This window comes from Strix uralensis, chromosome 2 (genome assembly GCF_047716275.1).
Source record: "Strix uralensis isolate ZFMK-TIS-50842 chromosome 2, bStrUra1, whole genome shotgun sequence".
In the NCBI taxonomy this organism is placed as follows: domain Eukaryota; kingdom Metazoa; phylum Chordata; class Aves; order Strigiformes; family Strigidae; genus Strix; species Strix uralensis.
The window spans coordinates 5,733,291-5,751,832 of NC_133973.1; the positions used below are offsets into that span (position 1 = coordinate 5,733,291).

An 18,542-nucleotide genomic window follows, 5' to 3' on the forward strand; every position below is an offset into this window, starting at 1 on the left:
GATGAGTAGTGGCTGAGGTTACACTGTACAGACATTTAAAATCTTGATGGCATGTTTTCCCCACTGTAGTTCTGAAATTTGTGCCTTCCCTCGCTGTACTTGTGGAGATTCAGAATCGCTCCTCTCAGCTTAACCTCATCATCTTCTGGAAGACACTATTTTAAATTTTATTAGAGTGAGCGACTACAGAACTAGGATCTGGTGTTTGCAGGTGACTGCTGGAGTTGGATATAGTATGCACTGGCTCCTGGAAGCCTGTTTTGCTTTGCCACGTTTACAGGTGAGGGACTCTTCTTGTAATCTGATTTTGATTTTTGCTGAAGAAACTGTTGTCAGTGGTGTGAGTAATTTTTTTTGTCTTTTTAAAAAATCTTATGGCAGAAGCCTGCAGAAACATTTTCCAAACAAATCAGCAAACCTGGTTTCAAAGGTTTAGTGAAAAAGAACACCAACAATTTAAATTAGATGTGGGGAAAAACAGGAAGCACCTTTGCAAGTGTGAACAGTATATCTGGTAGATGTAGGTTCCCAGCCAACCCTGCAACTCCGAAGTTTTCCTTCAAAAGAGATCTGGGGTGTTGTAAAGGGTTTGCTTACACAAATGAGTCTGAAGAGTTGTCCACTTCCTTTTTGAGTATCCCACTTTTAAAAATGTTGACCTTGTCAAATAAATGAACGGTGAGACAAATTTTTTGAGGTAAAGTTACTAGCAGAATCAATATAAGCCTCAAAGTTACAAGTTAGAACAAGGTGGTGTTCATTTGCAGTATTGGATAAAAATTCAGGTTAATTTACTGACTGACATATGTTTTCATAACTTGTAGTTCTAGTTTCATCTACATTGTGGCTTCTAGGTATCACCTTTTTAGCACCTGTCCTCTTGTCTCAGCTTCACTCAGGAAAAGCAAGAAAAAGAACAGATCCAACATCTTTAGCACAATTCCTGTTGGAGTTCACAAAAGAATTCTTGAAATCTTTGGAGACAGAGAAGAAGAGCTCAGTTACTTTGATGCTGCAGCAGGAAAATCCTGACCAGTGGAGGTGTGGAGGTGTTTGCTCAGTTGAATTTCTGGCTTCTATATTGTCTTCGGTCCCATCATACTGAATGTTTTTTTGCGGTCACTTGCTCTCCTCTCAGTTTCCTTTCTGACATGTCTAGTTATGCTCAAGACCTATGCCTCATCCATTTTACTCAACCTGAGGTATGATCTCCATTTTGTAGACTGTACCCCCATTTTTCTTAACACAACAAAACTGATTTTATAGTGTAACTTTTAAGTCTTTCTTCCCAGTGTTGTCTTTTATAGCCATATCAATATTTATTCTGATGTTTAGAGATTTTTTTTTTAAAAAAACAATTTATTTAGGGTTGCCGTCCTACTGTGATAACATAATACAGCAACCCTAAATAAACCTGTAATTACCCAGAACAATTCCCCAACAGCTGTCTCTTAATAAAGCCCATATTTTGGTTTTGGAATTTTTCACTTGGTTGTTCCTGAATATCATCCTGTCCAGTGTGCTTTATTATTGGTGCTGTGGGTGCTTACTATGTAGTGCTTTATCTTGGCCATTGTTTTTCTTTTGTTTTTTCTCTGTCAATGTCCCTTGATGTTCATACATTATTAAGGTCAGTACAGACATTATTATGAAACAGATGCATGTCCATTAAAATCTTGTTAGGAGATGTTATCATATTTCTTGGCACACATAATTAATTCAGGTTTCACTTACTGCTTCGATGGAAGGTGAAATCGCTGCTCAAGGATGCAGTGGTAAAGTCCCCTGCTTTTGAATTTTAAACTGATACTCTTGTGGCACTGGATTATCATTTGTGAGCTGGTTCACTGCCTGTCTTGCCTGGTGAAACGTAGTAAGGAGCTCATATGCTGTAGCCTGGGATTCTTTGTGGCAGGGTGGCCAGATGTCAGTTTCTCCTAAAAAACCAATTTGTTAGACCCTGACCCGGTCAGTTCTGGCAGTGGTATACGCTGTCTCTCATGCCTTTGTTCTGTATTGTCTAACTTACATGAGAATGTGATTATGAAGTATGATGTTGATTGACAGCTGGCTGAACAGGAGCCAGCAGTGTGTCCAGGTGGCCAAGAAGGCCAATGGCATCCTGGCTTGTATCAGCAATAGCGTGGCCAGCAGGGACAGGGAAGGGATCTTACTCCTGTACTGGGCACTGGTGAGGCCGCACCTCGATGACTGGGTTCAGTTTTGGGCCCCTCACTACAAAAAAGGGCATTGAATGACCTGAGTGTGTCCAGAGAAGGGCAACGAAGCTGGTGCAGGGTCTGGAGCACAGGTCTGATGGGGAGCGGCTGAGGGAACTGGGGGGGTTTAGTCTGGAGAGGAGGAGGCTGAGGGGAGACCTCATCACCCTCTACAACTCCCTGAAAGGAGGGTGCAGAGAGATGGGGATGAGTCTCCTGAACCAAGGAACAAGCGCCAGGACAAGAGGGAATGGCCTCAAGCTGCACCAGGGCAGGGTCAGACTGGCTCTTAGGAAGTATTTCTTTGCAGAAGGGGTTGTTGGGCGTTGGAATGGGCTGCCCAGGGCAGTGGTGGAGTCCCCATCCCTGGAGGGGTTGAAGAGTCGGGTTGACCCAGCGCTGAGGGATCTGGTGGAGTTGGGAACGGTCAGTGTGAGGTTAATGGTTGGACTGGAGGATCTTCAAGGTCTTTTCCAACTGAGATGATTCTGTGATTGAAAATACGGCCTTCATCCGACCACACAGGTCTTGTTTGAGCCATTGCCGGCATTGCGCCTCAATGTAGTATAAAAACTGGTGTTTGCATGTGCCCATGCTCGTTTTCAGAGCTAAGTTAGTTGTGTTCAGCATTGTTGACCTTCATGTGACAAAGTATGATGACGATGTTCTTTGGTGGCTTGCTTGCTTTTTTTTTTTTTTTCCCCGCCATCTCACACTATTCAATTGGCTGTCTCACCCAAAGGCTGTCCTCAGCAGAATTTGAAATTTGATCCTTGTTCATCAACTTTTTGAAGTGGAGATTAATGGGAAAGAATAGTTTGTGGTGTTTTCAGAATGCTTGTTTTTCCGTATAGCCATGTCTGGAAGAAAAACAGTTACACTCAAGATACCCACCATTACCTGAGGATGTAGAAGATTTGGACACTACTAAAAATCCCCAGTAGAGGAGAAGAAATAATTGTGTAAAAACTCCTGTTCCACTAGATGAAGGAAAATATTTTCTAGTGATTGACACTAAGAAATATTACTAAATCTCTAACTGTTGCTGAAAACCAGGGAAAAGTATATGCTCTTAGAGGTAGTTTTATTTATTGGTCCCTTACAGGTCTCAGTTTAAGCTGTTTGAGTGCATTATTCAGGAATTGTATCTTAAATCTGTTTTGAAAGTGGCTGTAGAACTCTCTAGCTGTCCTCTCAATAAGATTCTTGTAGAGAAAATACGTTGTATCAGTTCTCAAATAAGGCATCCAGAGTGAGATGTGCTTCTTTGAAAACACTTTTTCTCCTTTTTTTGTTACAACTGATGTTCTGAAGGTCACTGTGCCCACTGCAAGTTGCGTCACCAAGTTTTTCTGCAAGGAATTTCTAGGGGACCCTGAACTGGTGAGGAGAGAAGGTTTTTTTGTTTATTTTTGAGATGAGCACTTAAAAACCTGTGACTTATAAAATATCTTCTGGGGTGCCAGGTTTTATTTAAAATTGATCTTTACATTAATGTTATGCTGTGCTTAAACTCTGAATAAGAGTTAATCAATTTGAATAAATAAAGGCTGCCAACCAGCTTCTGCACTGACATGGTTTTGTAGTATCAGTATGTTGCTGACAGATTCTGTCAAAAGCAATATTTATCTTTAAGTGACTGAAAGACTGTAAAAATATCAACAGAACAAAATTGATTTTTAGGGACAATGTCCTGTGATGGTATTCAGATTGGGTCTGACTTAGACATGCAGTATTTTTGAATCTCTAACTCATGATGGGACATCCTTTATTGCTAATGCTTTTACCTTTAACCCAAAGCTCTGTAAAACTGTCCTTTGTGTGAAAATAAATCATTTTGTATCTGGCATTGCAAAAGAAAGCTAACTGACCCTAGTAGTACTTGTTTCGTGGCTAATTCATGCTGTGATAAACATATTTTAATTTAATTTCCTTGAAGGGAAGCTGGAGCTGGACATTCAAGCATTCGTTTCTGTAAGCTATTCTCAGCGTGCACATCAGCAGTCAAATGGATGATGTTCAGTTCATTGCAATTTGTGCACTGTCGCCCTAAGTTAGAGGAAAAGAAAAGCTCAGGCAGGGAAACATTTATAAGACAACAATGAAAGTGGATTTTTTTTTCTTATCCAAAAGGCAGAAAAGAGAGGACAGTCTTAATTTACTTACTCTTAAGCTCCAGAATCCACAGCCTGATTGCTCTGCAGTTGCACTGGCCCTTGATAGGAGAGAAGTAAAGCTTCAATGGGTAATGTTGCTTGAAGTTTTTTGAGAGAGCAGTGTTTCTCATACAAAAAGAAAATAATCCAATTAGGCTACTGTGATAAATGATCACAGATTTTTGAGTAGTTTTAGCTGATGTAACCAAGCAGCTGATGACTCACGACCATGTAGAGCTTGGTGATTTCAGGGGGATGTCTTAGTGTGGGGAGCATAGAAAAGTTCTGGAATGGTGTTGTCAAAAAGGCTATTATAGGTTTTATGATAGTGATAAAGAAAATAGGATCCAATCCAGATCCCCCCTCCTGCTGTCACTCTCTCCTTTCTTTGATTCTTGAAGGCTGGGGAGGTACGTACATCTACAGTGTGTGAAACATCTAATGGAAGTGAAAACTGAGATTGACAGAGTTTTACTATTTGTAATATTAGTTCACAGATAAAAATTGCTTAGCAATGATGAACAAACAGAACTTAATGTGTGGGTTTTTCTTAAACTGAAGGAACCTTTTGCTTAATAAATGGTTATTCATATCCATATCCAACCAGCACAGAAATCTCATATTGAAAAAGGCTATTCAAAGTTTTACTTGAAGTTAACTGGAAGTACAACCTCCTGAATGAGTATTTCAAAACTACCTGTAATACTTCATGCTTATCTAGAACCTTTCATACAGGGAAATTCAAGTGCATTAGGAGGGGAGGGGAATTTTATTATTGTTTACAGATGTGTAGACTTGAAAGAGTGGAGGGAAAATGCACAAAACCACCCTGTGAAATTATAGTAAACCTTTATTCTGTGCCTTATGGAGTTGCTTCCCTTTTTCTCTTCACTGGACAAAGCTGGCTGCTTCAGAAGGGTCACTGCTATTAGTTGTCATTTGGGGTTTGATTTTTGGCTATGTCTGTGGCTGGGGTGACAATACAAGGAATTCCTTGCATGATACGATCCTATATATGATCCCATGTAAATCACAGAAGCATGTAATTGTCATGACCATTTGTGCCTTTTGATGTTAAGGTGAACAAAAATGAAGTGAAAATACAGTATTTCTTATTGTCACAGGCAGTATGGTAAGTTGTGATTAGTAACTCAAAAGATACTTCATGGAATGCTTATTTCTTTTTAAACACATAATTTGTTCATTGTTCGCTAAATCTTGATTTTTTTTTTTTTTTTTTTACTTCATTTATCATGCTGTATTATCCATGGCCTTCTAAGGCCTGAATGTGAGACACTTTAAATGAAGGACCAGTCCTTTAGAAGGACCTATTTGCTCATCTAAGATCAAGGCTGAAGTAGTTAGTGGTGTAGGAGCTGGTAGTGCTAGCAATTTTCATGCTGCAGACGGTTGACTAATGTCTGTTTATCAGAAAGTAAGGAAAAAGTCTGTCTGTTCTCATTGTGCAGCTGGGAGCTTTTGCTTGAAGGCATACCAGTCTGTACTAGCAAGCTGTCCTCATAGAATATCTCTGCCCAGTGATGTCTGAGGAGTAGAAGCAGGCAGGGCTACTTAGAATGTGATCAAGTGGCATCAGCTGGGGCCATAAGACTCCTCCACTCTCTTGGGCTGTCTTAGGACCTTCCTTGCTGTAGCCTTTTTCAGCTTCTCCCAAGCTACAAGTCTCAGCTGATCATGAAGCTGTCTGCTGGAGCTCAGTTTCAAGACAGCTTTCTTATTCCAGCTCTGTTGGCTGTGACTGAGTAGAAATGAAATCTGCCATATGTTATGTTATCAATTTCTTGTGCGATTTTTCTTTTAAAGTTTTCTATCATTTTGTTATGAGTGAGAGGTACCATTTCCTAATTTTACTTCTGTAGCATTGGCATTATTAACACCTTAAGGAGACAGTGGAGGGTTTGGGAAAGAGAAATGGAAAACACCCCATCCTTTTCTTAGCTCTGAGCGAGATAAATTGAAACTTCTGAAGTCGGAGGACTAGCTAAGAATGCATCTGCCTTTTTTTTCATTGCAGTATACATGAAGCTCGAGATCTGAACCTGCTATGACTGACCCAGACGTCCTCACTGAGGTCCCAGCAGCTCTCAAACGCCTTGCCAAATACGTGGTGCGTGGCTTTTATGGCATTGAACATGCTTTGGCTCTGGACATTCTCATCAGGAACCCCTGTGTGAAGGAAGAGGACATGCTAGAGCTCCTGAAGTTTGATAGGAAGCAGTTGCGGGCTGTCCTCAACACCCTCAAGGGTGACAAATTCATCAAATGCAGGATGAGGGTAGAGACAGCTCCAGATGGCAAAACCACCCGTCATAACTACTACTTCATCAACTACCGCCTTCTGGTTAACGTGGTGAAGTACAAGCTGGACCACATGAGGAGGAGGATTGAGACAGATGAAAGAGACTCCACCAATCGCGCCTCTTTTAAATGCCCCATTTGCTTCAGCACTTTCACAGACTTGGAGGCCAACCAGCTGTTTGACCCCAGGACAGGTAAGAAAGAGTACAGGTAACAGAATGCTCTTGCTCTCTCCTTTATCATGTAGGTGCTGGGCTTTAAGGAAACGGACTCTTAGGCTAATTCTTTTGAGCCTGGCCAGAGATAGGGGACACTGTTTCTGCAGGTGGTGAATATTTGAGTAAAATACAAAAGTGCTGGAAATTGTTGCTGTGACCTAAACAGTCATATTTTTCTGCCCCACTGGTAGTTGTTTTGGTAGTGGATGCAGTAGTTCTTACACAGTCTGCACAGACAAATAGCAACGCTGGTAAAATGCTTGTACAGATGCTTGAGTGACAAGCAAGAGAGAAATTGAGGTCTTATCACAATCAAATTCAAGGGTGAATAAGGCAGTCTGTCCTTGTTGGAAGCTGGCAGCTTTTCAGTATAACCTGGTCTTGCCTGTAAATTCTATGACTTACTGGTAGTTTGCAGAGAGGGCATATATATATATATATAGTTGACTTTGGCATGCAAAAAATTTGTAATTTAGAGATGGTCATGCTAGGAGTGAGTTGTTACTGTTTAATTTTCTTCTAGCCAGTTCATTCTACTGCACAACGGTGTATCCCCAGTGTAAAGCAGTCTCACAAAAGTTAGAAGAAATTAATTACAGACTTTGTGGTTGGGAGTAAACAAGATTCTTTTCCAAGTGTGTGTCTCAGTGGAGTGCGTATCTCTCATGCATATGAAATAAGAATCTTTTCTGGGTGTCATTGTCTACAGGGGCAGTCCAAATACTTTGTGTCTTCTGTGCTTCTGTGCCAGGGAAGAAAAGGAAGAACACTTGCACTTGATGAGATCCTACATTGCTAGTTTAATCTAGGATTATTCTGGGGGGAAGGCGGGGAGCAGGGCTTGGGTGTTAGGCTTCCACCTTCTGAATTAGTTTCTTTACTTTTTAATTTTTCCCTTTGAATTCTTTGTCCTGATCTTGCTTTTTCCAGAAAAATAAAAGAGCGAAAGTCAGGAGAGCTCTCAGAAAGGTTGGAATGTGGTGCTTTGTGTCAGTCATCATAGTGAGAAACTGTAGAAATTCATTGTTCAGTGGTCTTGAAGCTTTTAATCTAGGGTTACATCAGATGTCTACTCTGCTTTGGAGAAGGGCAAACACCCAACAGATGTTCAGCCTATCATTTACCCTCTGTCTTGCCTCCAAAGATCAAGAGCTGTGAAACTTTTTACTTGAACAACCATGAAAATTACATTTAGTAGTAGAGGAGCAGAATCCACCAAGGCAAATAACGATCGTTGCTGTAATTCAGCGCAGATCTCAGAGTAGAAGTTGCTCCCTCATGGAGCACCAAAACCTGCAGTGCCGGCACAGATTTTCTGTGCTCACCACTGAGTGGAAACTACACATGCTCTCTACAATTAGGATCATCTGTGGCAGCTACAGTCGTGGGTGTCGGGCTGAAGGGGAATAAATCTTCTGCAGTTTGCTTCGGTAAGGAGAGAGTAGAGGACCTGTGCAGAGAACAGAGTTGGGAGTGTAAGACACTCATCCCAAGGGGACCCATAACACTTTCCAGGTGAATCCTCCCAGCCTGTGTGGGCAGTGAGTTCCAAGAGGGGAGAGCTGGCTGTCAAGGAGATGCAGAAAATATAATGCTGGGATTCGGCTTTGATAGCAAGGTCTGTGCTCCAGGAACTCATGAGGTCAACCAAGGGTTTGTCTGCAGTACAGGCACTGGCTGCCTTAATGCAAAATCATTCACTGGCACACGGAGTGTTTTGCAGTTTTGCTGATAGAGGGAAAGGTTGAGTGCTGTTTTGCCAGCAATCCCCAGCAGTTGGTTTCTGTCAGTATTAATGCAAATAACAAGATAGCCAGTTTTACCTTCACTTAACTTTCAATAAGAACATACCTGTCTGGAATTTATGTATATTCTGTTTCTCCTTATATAACTTAAGTCAATGAGAGCTTAATGTAGGTAGTGTATTGTTGTTTCTTAAGAGCTTTTACATGGAATACCAGTTTGGATAGGGCTCTCCAGTTACTCTTTAGGAAGGGCTCAATACTGTCTCCTAACCATGAGATTGCTGATTGTTTCCATTCCAGGTAAATAAGTGGGCAATTTTGTTTGTTTTTTTTGGTGAGAATGGCTGCATTATATTGCAGTGGTTTGTGTTGTCTGCATGTGTTTCCTGCTCCTTTGGAATTCTGTATTAGAACAGAACTGTGACCCCTTTGGGTCTCTCACAGAGGGAGCTCATGAGGACAAGGCATGTAGAGGAACAAGGTTTATTAGATAGTGAATAGCCATCCTTTTCTCCAAGCATGTCTTTAGCCCTTATCAGCTCTATGCATAAACCTCTCTCACTCACTGAAACTCATGGCAATACAACTGCTGAAGGGCAGCTGAAAGCCACATGAATTTTAGTCACGGTTGACCTGAGCTGCTCCTGGACTGCAGCCACGTTGATAAAATTCTCTGAATTAAAAGGCCTGTAGGGCCAAAGTTTGTTAGTCCATGGAGCAAGCAGAGCATGGAAGGCATCCTTTGCACTAGTCTGGACCAAGCTGCGATCTGCTGTTAAAAGACATCCTGTTTCACTATCTGCTTCTTGTCCTTGTCACTCAGAGCTGGGGATGGTTTGACTGTCCTATGTTTACTTCTGTTTTGCTTTCCTCTTCCCTAGTTAAAACTCAAATGCAAATTCTGAGCAATTGTTGTAGAATGAAAGTAGGGTTAGAAGAGGAGGTTATTGCTTTTGCCCATCGTTATCAGTGATGGTAAGGAGATTTCCAGAATCTCTTCATGCCTGTAGTTGTGCTATCAAAATTTGTGAATTAACAGTACTTGTGTAGAGCCTGGCGATAAGTTGGATCTGTAGTGCTCTTTAATTTTTACCACAGCATCTGCATCTGTGTCTTGACTTTAGCAGAGGTCTGTTTCTTACAGGTTACCAGCTGTCGGATGGAGGCTTTTTCAGCTCTGTGCTTTACTCCGTTTGTGAATAATTTTGAAATAAACTGATGTGTTTGTTTTTTCATCAGAACATGTGATTATTGATGTTTTTGAAAGGTGGAAATGTGTCTACTGAGAGAAAATAATTGATAGTAACAAGGATATGTTTTCAGGGCACATAGGTATAGATGTGCTTTGGTTGCTGTTCATCAAATTTATTTGGAATAATATTTTTGAACAGAGTAGCAAGTTTGCCACTAAGGTAATTTTAAATGTAGATTTAAAATGGTATAAATGTGACTTCAAGAATGTGATCTCTCTGTTTTTAAAAGTATTATATGCTTTTCCTCCATCCCTTTTTCTACCATTAAACATCTCAACCCAAAAAAGCTCCAAAAACTTACTGTTCTGTCAGAGGTTGAACAAATATTGTCTGGTACTTGTAGAAAGTTCAAGGACCGGAATCGTGCAATGTTAAAGAAACTGTCAGATGGTGAAAGTCAAGGTGATGAAAAAACTAGAGTTTTGCTGCTGCTTCAACTCACAAAGGGATCTTTTGAAAAGTGAAAAGAAAAGAAACACATGTTGTGTTGGAGGAGTCACTTGGTATGACTAGTGAGTGCCTGCCAGCTCTAAGCACCGTGTGCCCAGGTCATGAGTTTTAGTCCCATCTGCTCTAAATGAAGAGCTGGAACAGATCTCCAGATATCACACTTTCTCCTCAGTGGCAGTTTTTACTGTTGCCTCTAAAGAAGCAGTAACAGTAACTTCTGCTTTTACAGGCAAACAGCTTGGACACAGCATGCTTTTATATTGCAAAAGTTTGTTCCAGAAACTTGTAGCAAAGCTCAAAAGAACTTTCTGATTCAAGAGGTCACAGCTCTGCCGTTTGCCTATTGACCTGGCAGCGCCTTTGACAGGAATTGGTGCAGGCTGAGTTGTTACACTGAGCAGACAGTTCTTGCCCACTTTTGTGAGTGTTTTGAGATCTACATGTTAAAGAAGTTTCTTCACCGTCCAGGTGTCTGGTATTATCCTCACAGTTTGAACCCTAGCAGAGTGTCAGGCATCGAATCTTATAAAAAAATAATTATGCAAATGGTATAGCTGGGGAAAAACCAGCTCAAGCTGGGGGCTTCTGGAGAGGGACCCCAAACAAAGAAATCCCTGGGCAAATTATAAGCTTACAATCTATGTATCCATCCTTCACGCGTTCTTCACGTGTCTTTCATGTGTCTTTTGGAACAATGGTGATTCTGGTCTGAGATCTTCTAACACCTTATTGGATTCCTTCTCTGTCTCCAGGAAGGCAACGTCTTGTTGAGTAGCAGCTTCTGCTGATGGTTGTAGCCTCCTTAACTTTTAGTTTGCACTGCCTCTGGAAGCCTTTTTTTACTTAACTAGGTAAAAGTTGCAAATCTAGGTGAAAGTTCATAGCTTGCAGCCTAAGGCTTCAGCGAATCTAGCTATTCATGCTAAGTATTGCTGAACAAACATTTATCAAATCAGGCAATATTATGCTGTGACCCCTCTGTCCTAATGCTGATTGACTCTGAGGGATTCATGCTATTTAAAATTATTTAAACTAAATAACTAGTATTTCTTAACATACAGGAAGAAACCCAGTAATACTGTATGAATGAAAAGTGTTACTTCTAGTCTTGTATTTCAGAGTGGATGACTGAGAAAGGAGAAGGATTGTAGTTTTCCAAGAAGATCCTAATATAAGCACTTGAAATACAGATCATTGCCTTTCACGTGTGCCATTGTCTGCTGTCTACCCCTGCTCTGATATTTCATCACTCTTTGTTCTGCATGCAAGCAATTGCATGGTGGTGCCACTGTGATGAAGCCTCACGCAGGTGGAAGGCTGCAGCCATTCCCTTAAAGAAGGTAAGGGTTATTTCTTGAGGCAGGGATGTACAAGAAAGAGTTGGAGTAGCAGTAAAAAACAGATGTTAAATCCATACTGTGAATAACACTGCTGAACTCTGTCTATTCCCAGTTTGGGGCTGACGGTGGGCACTGGTATAAGGGACACTGGCTTTTCAAGTGTTTCACCTGGAGATAAGATGTTATTTCATGAGGCTTTTGCGCAGTCCTAGGGGAAGAATTCTCTTCCCTGTGCTTTTAGATGGAGGAACTACAGAAATTTGGTTTCTGTAGGCCAATTGCTGAAACTGCAGAGCCATCTAAACAACTCGATACCATCTTGTGGATTGGATTTAAAAAAAAAAAAAAATCTGGGAGAATTAAGTATGTACAAGTGTGTTCTGCGGCACATGTGGGGAAGGATGGGAGGGAGCTGCGTTGTCTCACCCAGCAGAGGGAGCTGTCTTCTTTTCTCTGCATGGGCTTGGGTTGATTAATTTATTGAATGTCACAAAACTGGAAGTTATGTTTGTGGATATGTGTTCTGTAGCGTGATTAATTGGATCTGGTTGGGGAAGGTCTCTCTGATGTATCCTGTTCTCATATCCTAATCGTATTTGTAAATCTACTGTAGTGTTGGAGTTGACTGTCATATTCAAGGGCAATTTCAAAGAAAGTATGTGACTAGAAACTGCAAAAGGGAGAGTGGGGTTGAAGTGAAAGAGTGACAGAAATAAGATCCTGCAGGGCATCATTGTTATTCAGTCCTGGATTTCCTTAGGTATTCTAAATACCAAACTCTATCAGGATACTCACCAGTGTGGCAGGTAAATTTGATGTTAAAAAGAAAATATAAGGCTAGATGAAGTAGTTTTTCCTCTGCTCTGTTCTACCTCTAGAATATACTTTTCATGCAGTCTTGTGTATCTTTCACTTCTGTTACTGTGAAGAAAAACCTTGAGGTTAACAGTAAATTGTAATTACAGTTAGTCTCTCTTACATACATCTATACATTAAGTGTCCTCACCATAACATTCAGTTAGATAAGACATGAATAATAGTGGAAAGAGGAGGATGGAAGATAAGTGGCTAATGTGAATCAGGAAGATGATGCTATTGGGATGTTCTTAACTGCAGTTGTAATAACTGGAGTCTGTTACTGTTATTGGAATTCATGGCAGCTAATTACTTGTCTACTCTTTGCCCTCCCAGAGTTTGCTCTTGGTTTGGTGAATGGTTGCTGTTCCTCAAGATGCATGGTAACAGGAACATACTGTGTCTCTGGATCCCTTTCTCATTCTGTATGCTGATATGAAATTTAATTTGGGAAGAACAGATTGAAGGTGGCAATATCAGTTTTATAGAAGGGAAGACAACACCTTGAATTTCATTTTAATCCCACTTGTTTTACTGTCAGCCTCTCACATGTCATTTGTGTACTTCATAGCAGGATTGCACGTAACGTGTTCAGAGGCTGGTTTTCTGTCCCTGTCGCAAGGCACCTTATATCACGTTTAGGCAGTCTCTATGCAGCTGAGCGTTTGTATGGTTTGGGCCCTATTGCTGAGATTAGAAATTTGACCAGTCTTTGATTTTTTTGCTTTGACCTTCCGTGTTGACTTCTAGAGCTACTGCCTTTTCTTCCAAGTGCTCAGCTTCTCACTTCATCCCCAGTGAGCTATTCAGAACAAATCTGTCTTCTCATTTTGAATTTCCACTTCCTCAGGCAAGTTCTACAGTAGCTTCAAATCTTCCTCATATGATTCAAATTACTTTTGAGTCTGTTCTATTTTGTTAATTTTTTCTTATCCTTCCCCTTCTCTCTGTTTTTTGCCCTGCCTTTTTTTGTGAAGCTCTTGTGGCCATTTCTGGTACATCTCTTTTTGTGTTCTGTCCCTTCCAGCCATTAGAAAAAATAAATCACTTAGAGCTGTTTCTTCTATAAGTTCACACTATGTAGTCAATCCTATTTGATCTTTATGCTGTTGATTCTTGTCCTTTAGGTTCAGTGAGTTTCAGAACAGGCATTCTGGATAGCTTTGTCTACCATGTACTGCTGTGTATGTGCTATATGATATTACTACTACAACAATTAACAGCTTTTTACCAGCCAAAATCAGAATTTAAAAAGTCTTTTTGTAAATTGGCATACCAGAAACTTCTCTTGAAAACGAAAGGATTCAGAGCAGTTCTGTTTTGAACAACTTCAAGTTCTGTGAAGATTTTTTTATTGTTGTTAGCTTTCCAAGTGTATGTAAGTGCATCAGTGTGATTTTTCTTGACTTTACAGGCACATTTTGTTTGTCTGTACTGCCACTGTGAGCTTTTGGCAAACACCAACAGAAGGAAACTGCCCATGCTCTGCTTAGTTCCTCTGTTTCTATTCAAATGTCTGGCAAAAGCTCCAAGAGTATTTCTGTCAGCTTTACTCTGCTTCAGCTTGATAAGGCCTGGAGCCACAGGGAAGGGAAAACTGAGAAAAACATATCAGAATTAATGCATGTTTTTCTAAAAGTAAGAAAACTCTTTAGAACAACTCAAAAGGGATGTAACATCTGTAACTTGAACTCATTCCCTGTGAACTGGACACCCTGCGAATTGGACACCTCAAAGAGAACCATCTAGTCTAACCACGGATCTCTCAGGTTGGTGAAGAAATAGGTGAAAGCAGTGTTAGAGCCTGTGCTGTGCAGAACATCAGAGCAGAGGATTGTAAGTCACTGAAGTAACTCAGAAAAGCTGTTGCCTGTAGAGTGCTGGCTGGTCACTTTCCTCTATTCCACATTGACCTCTGGCTGGTGTGATGTGTCTCTTAGATTAAAAAAAAAAAAATCTGATAAACGCATGCCCTGACTTACAGTATTGCTACCATTTTTGGTTTTTGTTGGCAAAGGACATTTTATTATTAGAAGTGCAGGAAATAATTGCCCTTCAGATAAAGGTTATCACTTTAACTTTTCTCTTGGCTTTGCAAATTGAAATAGATAACAGCCAAGATCTTTGTAAAATCTGTGCATATTGCGAAGCCATTTGCAGTGATGAAAACTGGACTGCAGCATTCCTATCTTTTGCTCTAGTAACTTGCGGTTCTTTTGAAACTGCATCCTTGGTAATACCATCTGCAAAGTGTGTCATGCTGTTAGGCATGGGTATCTGTAAGTCGGATCAGGAGCTCATGGAGCATCCTGTTACTTGTGTTGCAGCCTCTGCTGTTGGATGCAGTTTAGGGTATACTGTGTTGGTTCAGTTGGTATTTTGGCGTAGTCTTCTTGGTTGAAGTTTAACAAAAAAAAAAAAAAAGTTCTTTAATTCCTAATGAGCTTCCTTTGGATGTTCTCTCTCTCCAGTTGCATCTTTCTCTGCTTACTGTCTGGCTTCATTTATCCACAGTAGGACAGAAGGAAGAACTCTGTCAGCTCAGAGCTGCTGAGGTGGTGCATATAAGCTGGAGCAGAAGTAGCTCCTACTGAGAAGAGGAAAGGATTCTTCTTCTTTTCCAATTTTATATTGAATACATATTAAATCATCTGGCACTTCTGAAAAATCAATAATTTGATGTGTGTCTTATGCAGTTCATTTTTTGAATCTGTAATTTACCTTTTCAAGAGAAATGTCTTTGCCTGAAAATTCTGTTACAGTATTTTTAATTTACTTGGGCTGAAAATGGTCTGCACACTGAGATGAATGAGCAACTCAGTGTTCCTCTAGATAATATAAAGTGGTTCTGAAGGTGCTTCTTTTTTTTTTTTTTTTTGTTTTTAAGACATTGAATGTTAAATTGCTCTGCTTCTCTAATTGCAAACCCAGGTCAGCAGGAAGGGGAAACTCTAGCATGAAATGTAGATTAATGATGTTGTGAAATGCAGAAGCAAATTTGGTTGATACCTTTTGAATTGTCTGGAGTTAGCTACCTAAACTATGCCCAAGAAATAAATACATGGGGGTAATTTCACATGCACATTGCAGGCTGAGATCCAGTTGCTATTTCACAACTGAGCTACAGCACTGCTGTGCCCTTAGAGCACCTTGCATGCCTCACTCTCCACTGATAACCTGCCTGGCAGAGCTTATTTGCTTGTATCCCATACAGTTCTCTAGAGAAGTGTATTTTAAACAGCTGACTGGGCCCCTGGACTGTCTTTGTATAGCTGTACTTGGTCCTTGGCCAGAAAAAGCTAGTATCTTTCTGTTTTTCAAATTAAGAGCAAGGTAATACAGCATGGTGTGTTTTCTCCCAAAGTGCTATCGGGGTAGAAGTTAGAGGCTCACGTGTGTCCATCCTGTACTGAAATACGTCTTCCAGCACACGCTGATGCATTGTCAGCTGGCTGACGGGCGGCAAGATGGCATAGTAATACTATAATTATGGTGGTCAAAAATGGTAAGTCACAATGAAGTAACAGTGCAATGTAACAGGCATCTGCGAATCCTTCATGAGTCTATAAGTAAGTCTTGTAAGATTGGTGGTAACAGAGGCTTTATCAGGAAATGCTTCATTAGGTAGATTCGATCAGTTTTACTTTAACTGGTCACAAGTTCTAGAGGGTGAAGTGGAAAGGCAAAGTATCAGTGGTCGTCTGGTATTTCTTCAAGAGGAAGTATTTTACTGAAAGATTTTTTTTATTTTTTATTTCCCCCCCTCCTTTGCTGCATGTACCTTTTGGATGCACTGGAGGTGTGTCTATCTGTTGTGTGCAGGCACACAGCAGAAACTGCTTGCCCATCTGAAGGAGTCTTTTGGGACCCTTGACCAAAATGTGATTTAAACAAGTAGATGTAAAAGTCTTGAAAATATTACTAAGCTGTACACAAACTCTAGAAGACAAATGAACGGTGCCCAGAATGGTTTGCTGAAGCCAGTTCCATGGTTAGAGGAGTTCTGACTAACTTGGTTTGGGTGTTTGGATCTTTATAGTATTTCTTTCAGGATTAAAAGTAGGTCCTCTACAGACAGAAGTAGAAATTGTAACAACTTACAAGGTAAGATGTTATACTGTACCTTGCAAGGTAAAGTGTTCCAAGTTCAGCTGCTTTTGTTAAAGGAAGATGCCCTTTCAGATGGGACTAATTTTCAGTATGTCTAGTGAAGTAATCTTCGCTTCTTTGATTTCTTTTTTGGTGCCTGAATTTGAGAATAACCTGATGAAAAGTGGTTGTGGCTTAAGAGTGAAACCTCTTACTCTTGAGGGATGGGAAAACAAGGGAAGAGAGTCTTTCTCTTGCTAGTCTGCTAAAGTGCTTTTAGGTTGGGGGTGGGATGTGCATTTTTGTTTTGGGATTTTTTTTTTAGTGTGTTGGTTTTGGGTTGGGGTTTTTTTGTTTGTTTACCATTTAGCTATTCACACTTTAAAGACATGAATGCATTGTCATGTGTTGAAAAGAAGATCAAAGTTGGTCCCTGTTGCCACTTAATTCTGTACTCAAGAGGTGTGCATTTGAACCTTGATCTCTGAGTTTGGACAAATATCACTTTCCACTAACCTGTTACATTATCTGAAAAATTAACAACTTCCCCTCTGGCAACATTCAAGCTGTTCTTTCTGTTCTCATGTCCGTTCAGACTGGTTTCCCCCCTTACCAAGAAATATCAATTGTATGAATGAGTGGTAAATATGGGGTTTCTATAATGAGCTGATCAAGTTGTGCTGCAGGGGCTCCAGTGAGGATGGTTTCTGCTAGACAGTTTTTACAATAGCTGAGTATTGTGAGGACAAAGTTGCTTGCAGGAGCATGCCAAGTGAAACTGCAGCAGGTGCTGTAATGGAAATGCTTGATAGCTGGCAGTAACGCCATCCCCTAAATGCCAAACATACACTTTTTGCAGTTGCCATCCGCACGTGCCTTGCCAGCGCACAAAATCTGCTTTCTTTCATTTACAAGAATAAGAACTGTTTGTGTCCCTGCCAGACTCAGTCTGGTTCTTAAATGTGGTGGGTGGGTTTGAGGTTACAAACAGCAGTCTTGAATTCAAAGCAATATTGAAGTTGGTTTTAATAGAAACTTGCTGGTTCCTTTTATCTTGTGTGACATTTTGGGGCAAGAAATTCAACAGCTGGTTTTCCAAAAGATTGGCCAGCTGCTGTGAAGCTGTGTGCATGTCGGTGTTGTAGATAAAGGTAATGTCAGTATAGTATATGGAGAAATGTAGGCACAGCATTTGAGAGGCTTGTCCAGAGATTTGAGCGGATTGCAAAGTTAGGAAGAGAAGCAAATGTTCTTTGCTTCTGTTAGCCTTCTGTTGAGTTACAAGAGAGCCTGATCTTCCACTGTGTCTGAAGCTATTGCACATTTCAAAAAGGTTAGGTGTATGAATTGGAATATTGTCTCAGAAATACTCTTTCTGAACCAGGACCTATGAGACAGCCAACTCAAGGAATCTGAACTTTGGTGGTTCTACTTAAATATGGCCTGATACACATGGTTGTGGCAAAGCAACTCTTGAAAGAAGAAGGCAGGAGGAGCACAAGTGCGAATTCTTCTAGAGTCCTTCCTTGCCCACACACTGTATGTTGGTTGTCATTGCTTTCTTTCATCAAAGTGCAGACAGTCTGGTGTATACCTAAAACTTGCACAACTGAAATGGAGAACCCACGGTATCTGCCAGTGTTGAACAGATTTGTATTTAAAATATTTGAAGGGACAGAAATGTTTCACAAGCAATAGTGCTCATTCTGTTTCTTGTTAACCATGTTTTCTGAGGAATAGGCACAACTGGGAATGCGTGTAGGTAATATATTCATTGCTTGCCTTTTTTTCTTGAGTCCCGTTCCAAAATAACCAAAAATAAGGTAAGGTTTGTGTTGTTAAGCATGCTGCTGATCAGTTATCAGCTATGAACGTTAAAATTTCTGTCTGAATTTGTT

The 18,542-nt window shown here is 40.5% G+C and overlaps 1 protein-coding gene across 3 annotated transcripts in view; it reads left to right on the forward strand.

Annotated features, from left to right (window-relative positions):
- The window catches only part of GTF2E1 (general transcription factor IIE subunit 1), a 57,831-nt gene that overhangs the window by 3,156 nt on the left and 36,133 nt on the right, over positions 1-18,542 (forward strand). For all 3 annotated transcript variants that reach the window (XR_012626745.1, XM_074853430.1, XM_074853417.1), the window contains one exon: positions 6,411-6,888. Coding sequence is in view for 2 of the 3 variants with exons in the window: in XM_074853430.1 (XP_074709531.1) it covers positions 6,441-6,888 (448 nt within the window). In the remaining variant the exon portion in view is untranslated. The remainder of the gene's footprint in view (positions 1-6,410; positions 6,889-18,542) is intronic.